Below are 7,834 nucleotides of genomic sequence, written 5' to 3'. Positions count from 1 at the left end.
TTCTTTTTGCGGATACAGACTAACACGGCTGCTACTCTGAAACCTAAAATGCAAGTGTAATATATGCCTATGGCCCATGTCAGCTGACTCAGGCTCGCAGAGCTCAAGCTGCAGGGCTATAAAATTGCAATGTAGGTGTTCAGGCTTGGGCTGGAGCCTGGGCTCTGGGACTCTGTGAGGAGGGTGGGTCCCAGATCCTGGGCTCCAGCCTGAGCCTGCACTCCTACACTGGGATTTTATAGCCCCATAGGCCAAGCCTCACAAACCTGAATCAGAAGACCTGTGCCAGCCACGGGTGTTTTATTGCAGTGTAGACACATGCTTACAGGTCAAGTGCCATGACACCTGAGATACATGGAGAATCGCATGATGAAGCACATAAATTAGTAGCCAAATATTTTGAGCAATCCGGCTGGACTGCTACTTTCTGATAGTGATTCTTGGGTAAAGTCTGAGCCAATATCTCAGCGACAGATAATCTATAACTCACTCCTTGATTATCCAGCTGAAAAAAGGGTAAGGTCAGTAGTTGTACCTCCAAACCAGATATAAAGGATTCCTAAAAGAAATGGGAAATCTGTCAACATTGTGGAACTGAACCCTCTCCCAAAAGGCTTGAAACAGGGGCAGTTGCATCAACACTGTTGAACTATATGTGCATGTATCTTCCAAAGGCAATCTAAGGAACTGTGAAATCTGTTCCTCCCCACAGCATTATCCTTCTGAAAACCACGCCAGATACTCTGCAACTGAGTTGAAATTATAAGAGGAAACTTTTCCATATCTGAGTCCTGCTGAACCTCTGAATCCACCCTTCCCTGGCAGCCACTGTGTGCTGGTAATGTGTCAAGGTCAGGCTTTAGCTGCCATGGTTCCTGTGATTTCCAAAATTTTCCATGAAATTGTCACTGTGGACAGATTCTTGGGCCCTGCTACAGTCACCCTTGTCTGAAGACATTGCACGAGCATGAGTTCACTGGCTAGAAACTCAAATGTCGGCACCCTCTTTGCCTAAGAAACTGCTGGATTTGCCATAGGGAATATTCTCAATGTTCACTGCTTGGGGGCCAGTCTACCCCACACAGTAATACCAAAAGCTGTCAGTATCAGCAACAGTGCTAACATGAGCACCCACTGCTAATCCACAGTTGCGCAAATTCCCTCATTTGACCCACCAACCGATTGGATTAGGTGTGAAATCAGTCAGTCAGACTTGGCACATTTCTGCAATGACTGGAACCAGCATTGTAGTGGAAATGGTAGCATTTAGAGAAATACTATAGATCAGAGAAAAGTTGTGAAACTTTTAAAACTTCGCAGAAAAGGGAAAAATGACACTTATGAGATCTTCAGGATCCTGCAGCTCATAGAGTAATTATATTTATTAAAGTGACATGAATCTAAACAATAAAAATAAATCCTTTCAAATATATTAATGGATACCCTATATTCTGTATTATCTCAATCCACAGGATGATTCTGTACATGCAAAAAACCCCACAAATCAAGATGACACTGTACTATAAAGTTTTATTAAAGGGAGTTTCTCTGGCATATTATGCATGAATAATAAATATATTTGTAAATATATCAATGTTTTGTTTAATTACAAATATGGCAAAAATGGTACATGAATAAAATTGATTGCAATGGTCCTTTCTGGCCTGAAAAATCTATGAAAATCATTATCCATGCTCCTGGATCTACATACAACTATTCAGAACTGTAAAGGACTAGTTTTGAGTTTTGTGTTACAGTATACACATCTCAGCTGACGTTCTGAGGCACATGATTTGGAGGCAAATGCTCCCAACATCTGAAAAATTACACAAATAGCATTATGGCCTGTCATGTATAGAACATATATACAAGGTTGGCAGTGGCATATCTATCCTAACTGTTCAAAAGGGAAGTCAGGATTCAAAGACAGATGAGCAAACATGCCCGAACACTCATCTGTAATCAGAGCAATAAACTGTTTCTAATAGATGCTCTTCCAAAATATGAAGACCTAAATAATACACCAAGATTCTGAATCAAATCCAGAAAATTTTTATGACTTGTAGCATAAGAGCTTGAAGACTTGGGTTTTTCCCCCAAAGATCAATGGCAAGCAAGGTGGAAGGATACCAATATCGCCAACTAACACCTCATGAAAGACCAAAGAATCCAGTGGCTTTTCATTCCCATGGAAAATATGGTCCACTTTGAACAGCATCCACACCTCACATGGTAGAAGCACCTACCTTCTTCATAAATGGGGACGGATACAATCCTATCTGTGACTGCAGAAATAGACTTCTTACTATGGAACACCTCATCAATCAATGTCCCAAATGATCATATCTCAGCAGTATCTCTGCCATCCACTCTGCATCACTTGAAGCAATCAATTGGATTGCCAACCTAGACTTGGACATCTAACATTACTGGTTTTAAGCCATACAAAAGAATAAGGTGGAGAATAAATATGGCAGCCCACTGTCCATCAGTTTGTATCTTATTTTCATTACAGTCTTATTTAGACACACACACACGATTGATGTTTTCCAGTAGTCTCCTAATTTATTTTCATTAGTTAGCTCTGTTTCATTTTGTGCTCCTGAAGAAAGGGGATGAAATGTTCAATGTTGGCTTTGCCCATTTCTTGAGGAGAATTCTGACACTGGTAAATCTTTTCACATTTGTTTGTGTAGGAAAGCACAGAAAGAAATATGACAGACTCATGTGCAGAAATCATTTTATATTTTTTGAACTTTTGTCTATGGGAGTAAGATATAGTGGAAGGCAGATGTCTTTATTTGTGTTTTTTTTTTTAAATACGTTCAGATTAGGTTTAGGAGCATCATGGCAAGGTGACAAGATAAGCAGCAATATATGATTTTGGATAAGAGTATGTCAACATGTATAATCTTGAAGGGAACTGTCAAGGTAAATACCTTATATTACATGCGTTACTACTAATATCTAATATGCTAAATACTGTTGTAATACAACACATTCTGATCAATTAAATCTGGACCAACTGCATTGATTTTAGTGAAGTTTCTCCAGATTTAGAATGGCAGAACAGAGCAGAATTATGCCTTTAAATTATTGTTGAAAGTATTATTCAAATTGAACTTACATATCACCCTTTAAGGTGCTTACTTTTTGCACTTCACTCTGCTACACTAAGAGAATCAGACTAAGTTTCATGCACTAGTTAGCACAATGGTGTTGTATTAAGGGTTAATGCAAGGGATTAAATAAAAAAATCAAGAAATTATTTTACTTAGATATAAAGGTGACTAGCCTGTCTTCTGATTTAGAGAGACAAATATATTTAAAACTTAAAGCAACACAGGACAAATCACTGGAAATTGAGTGGTCTTCTCTCCCTGGAGTAAGACTTCATGAGTTTAACATATCTTCCATTCATTTAACCTGGAAGAACTTCCTTCTTTTGAAAAATCTATTCACTTTTAGGGGGCCACACTCAACAGTCACACCATATTTACAGTAAATGAACTGCACCTATCTAAGCAAGATACTTCACATATATCTCTGAGCTACACGTAGCTAGACACACATCAGTGAATTCTGGTAGTGACATCCAGATAACCATCAAAGAAAGCTCATAGAGTGTGGGATGTTATAAACTCTCCAAGTTGCATGTTTAGGCACATTGGCCATTTATTATAGTTGGCATATCTGCGATTGTGGCGGGGTCGTCACCCCGCCATGCCTCGAAAGGCTTAAAACAGCCCTAAGAGAGGGCTGTAGCCAGAGAAAAGCTAGGCTGATTGGGGGAAGTAGCCACAGGTGGGGCCATGCCCCAATCAGGCCACAGCTGGCCCTAGAAGAGGGCTGTTAGCCAGGAGCTGAGTGGGATACTCTCTCTAGCTACATGGAGAGAGGAGGACTTGGCTGCCTGGGAAGCTGAGGTGGGTATCTAGGGCAGAGAAGTGCTGGGGAAGGACAGAGGGAGCTGGGGCGTTCCAGCCTAGCAGACTCCGAGACCGCAGGCTGAGGTAAAGGCCCACAAAAGGGTACTAGGGCTGCAGAGGAGCAGCCCAGACCTAGACAGAGGCAGCTGGTCTGACCCCCTCTCCCCTTGCTGATGAGTAGTACAGACTGTAGTCTGCCCCAGGGAGCGGGGGCTATGTGATGACTGACAGTTGCCACTGAGGCAAGGGAGGGATTGGGGGTTCCCCCAGGGAAGGGACCCCCAGACTGAGGGGGTACTGCCAGGGGGGCAGAACCCTAATCTAGAAGGGCAGCAGGGTCCCGGAGGGGCACAGGGCCAGCGGTAGGTGAGACACCGACTGGCAGAGGGTGCTCCTGGCTGAAAAAGCTAATTCCCCGGACAACCAGCAGGAGGCACCACAGCGGTGAGTCGTCACCCCGTGACAGTGATGAATCACATAAAAGATTCCCTCTGTCCTTCTAAACTCTAGCTCACCTCATCCTGAAGTATCAGTCTGGCACTTTAATGAATACAAAATGCACATAAAACTTAGAGCTGGCTGAAATTTTGTGTGAACCACTTTTTTCCCCACAAAAAAAGGCAGATTCAAACGAAACAATTCATAAATTTGGGTGGATTTTGGCAAATTGTTGATTTTTTAAATATTGACAGCTCATTTCTGCCTTTTGGAAATGTTTTCACCTTTTTTCAGAAAGACGTATGTCAGAATTTCATTCAAACATTTAAAGACATTACAAACCCTCAAAACCAAAATGTTTTGATGTTTTGTTCAAGCCAAAACAATTTTTTCTCCAATTTTCAGTTTGGCCACCAAACTGAAAAAATCAGTCATTTTATGTAATGCAAACAACAACATCTACGTAATATAGTGATACTAATAGAACATGGTTTCACACCATTGCCAGTATGAATTTTGGGACCTGATCCTACTTTCACTGAAATAAATGGGAATTTTGACATTCAATGAATGTAAGATTAGGTCCTCTCTCTGTTATTATGCTGCTCTGTTGCATGTGGTGCATCAGATATATTACTTAAATCAAACTGGAGGAAAGTTTAAATAATGAACAAAGATGGAAAAAAATACATTCCTCAAAGAAGCAGCAGAACACTAACATTTTTGGTTTAAAAGTTGGCCACTTGGAGTGCTAAACAATACACACTTCATTTTAATGGTTCATAGACTCATAGAAGTATTGGACTGGAAGGTGCCTCAATAAATCATCTAGTCCAGACCTCTGCACTCAAGACAGGACTAAGTAATAACTAGACCATTCCTGACAGGTGTTCTTAAAAACCTCCAGTGATGGAGATTCCATAACCTCCCTCGGTAATTTGTTCTTGTGCTTAACTACCCTGACTGTTAGGGAATTTTCCCTAATGCCCAACCTAAACCTCCCTTGCTGGAATTTCAGACCATTCTTCATTTTGAATTCTTTGAAGTCATTATTTAAATGTAAGAAGTGGATTTTCTTAAATTGTAAGAAATACATGAGCAATACCTATAGAAAACTTAATTTTACTTGGAGGAAATTGCAAACTTCAGGTAGAAAACGGAAAATCTGCAAAGGATCCAGACTGACTCTAAAGTATTTACATTAGATCTTAACAGAAATAAGCTCAGTAACTGCACGGAATATGGAAAGAAGACACAGGACAGTTTACTCCTCAGCTGGTATAAACTGGACTAGCTCTATTGACTTCAGTGGAACGATACTGATTTACACTAGATGCTTTATATAATTTGTTATTGTGGGATCTATTTTGTCCTCAATGCTCTCAGAAATCTAGTTGACATTAGTAAAAATCTACATAAAAATCAAGGGCAACAGCAATGTGTTCCTCATATATATATAGTAGCTCTCAAAGAGAATACTGTCTGAATTCTAATGCTAGAGACTAAAAATAAAAATTAATTGGCTTAAAATATTTATTAAAAAAGTTAAAATATTTGTTTATACAAAGATGAGAAAATTCTCATGCAAAATCTTCACATACAATAAAAATAACTCAAATATTAATATGATAGTTTTACAAGATAGCTTCTTTATAGTAACTTTTATGGGGAAGTGTTGCTGTAATCTGTGTGCCTGAAAGCACCATTCAAAGAAATTCCAAAGCCATATTTGAAAGTTTTTCTATGGAACTTATGCCAAGATTTACACACTCTTCACTATGATTAACAATTAATACCCTATTACTACTAGTACTCAGAAAACTAGACATAGACATATGAACACTGAGTGATGAATTCCTCAATACCACTGTACTTCTAAACAGTTTGTTAATGGATAAGTTGCCAAAAATAGATTTAGATAATTCCCTTAAATGATGAACATATCTTGAGATTGTAATGGATGACATCTGTTTTCTGCTTAATTACAAATCTGCATTGAATTTATAATTTGTGTATATTACAAGTAATTTGCATAATTAAAACAATTAAGGGATTGACATATCATGGCAATTAGAAATGCATCAAACTATGAATGTTGTACAAAAGAGAGCTTCAATATGAAACATTAATTCTCTGAGAACTAAATATCCTACAGGTTCCTGCAGAGGAATCTGAACAAATTTAACTTGTGTTCACTGAACCTCAGTATGAAAAGGTATTTCTCAGGGATATCTGGTTCTTCTTTAAATTTTTGGAACTTGAATCAGAAAAAGACAAAAAATGCTATTTCTTCATTTCATTTTCTATGGCAGTCACAGTATTGATTTTGTGTGTTTATTGCAGATTTCAAGAATTCTTATCTCATTTTCCGTAGCCTTATTCTGTTTTCTTTGTCCCTCTTTTTCAGAATAAGAATGAACTGGTTGAAAAAATGCTCTTGGTCTTTTTTCTTCTGAACAAGTCGAAACCGCTGATCTCTGCCATGTTTCTCTGCAAACTCTTTAAATGTTGTTCTGCAGAAAAAAGTCATACATGAGCAAGGCATTATTTAAAGCTTTGCACTTTTTAATAAATCATCTGATTATTTAGTCCTTAGTTTTACATCGTACTTTTCTTAAAAGTACCAAGATTGTTCCTCCTGAAACTATTTGTCAAGAAGGTCAAGAGATAAGAGGCAACGCCAAAGTCAAAATCAGCTTTGCTCCACGATTGGCTTGAGTTGTCTGCATTAATCATTATTCCCATATTCATATATTGTACATTTACTGATTTTTGTTTTACCCTGGTGCTGTAGAATCATGGACATGGTGGTTGTTAAAATATGCTTTTTATTTACTACTCTAGCTAGGTAATACTGTTTGTTGCTGAATGATATTTTTAGAGAGGCTTATCCTCTGCTTTTCCATGATTATTTATCATCAGAACAGAAAACACGACATCTAATTAACAGCAAAAACTTTTTCAGCAATACATGGCATATGATACCTAAAGAAACAACTGTAATGTGATCTCTTCTAATAAAAAACAGGAAATTTGCCTAAGAACCACATGATCAGGCAAAGTATTTTCAAAAGTGATTGCTACATATGAAAACAAAGCTGCTGGCTTATATTTGACTCAGATATTATGGTGGTGAGCATGGTAAGCACCTGGATAAATAGACATTTGGCTGAACAAAGTCATATGATGTGTCAGTAAGTTTCTCCTCAGAAATCGCCAATAGCAAAGTCAGGAAATAAGTTAATTAGTTATATAAAAAAAAATTGACATTCTGACTCACTCCAAGGTCATTAATATATTCTTTTCCTGGATGTCCAACTTGATATTTCCCTTAGAATACAAGGTTTTGTTGTTGTTTATTTTAAGTTACACTCAAATTATTTTGAAAAGTCCTGGAAAACTACAGAGGTAACAGAATATTGGAGAAAAGTAATTATAATATGTAGGACCTGGTTAACAGCATGTGC

General features: G+C 38.1%; 1 protein-coding gene across 1 annotated transcript in view; it reads right to left on the bottom strand.

Moving 5' to 3' along the window:
* Positions 1-1,367: 1,367 nt before the first annotated feature.
* The window catches only part of TCERG1L (transcription elongation regulator 1 like), a 215,830-nt gene continuing 209,363 nt past the window's right edge, over positions 1,368-7,834 (bottom strand). Inside the window, 1 exon segment of the mRNA XM_007053034.4 lies at positions 1,368-6,880. Within this exon segment, the coding sequence (XP_007053096.2) occupies positions 6,724-6,880 (157 nt within the window). The 3' untranslated portion in view covers positions 1,368-6,723.

The sequence above is a fragment of the Chelonia mydas genome, chromosome 7 (genome assembly GCF_015237465.2).
Source record: "Chelonia mydas isolate rCheMyd1 chromosome 7, rCheMyd1.pri.v2, whole genome shotgun sequence".
NCBI classification, from domain to species: domain Eukaryota; kingdom Metazoa; phylum Chordata; order Testudines; family Cheloniidae; genus Chelonia; species Chelonia mydas.
The sequence above is the reverse complement of the archived record's forward strand: the minus strand, read 5'-3'. Positions and strand labels throughout refer to the sequence as shown.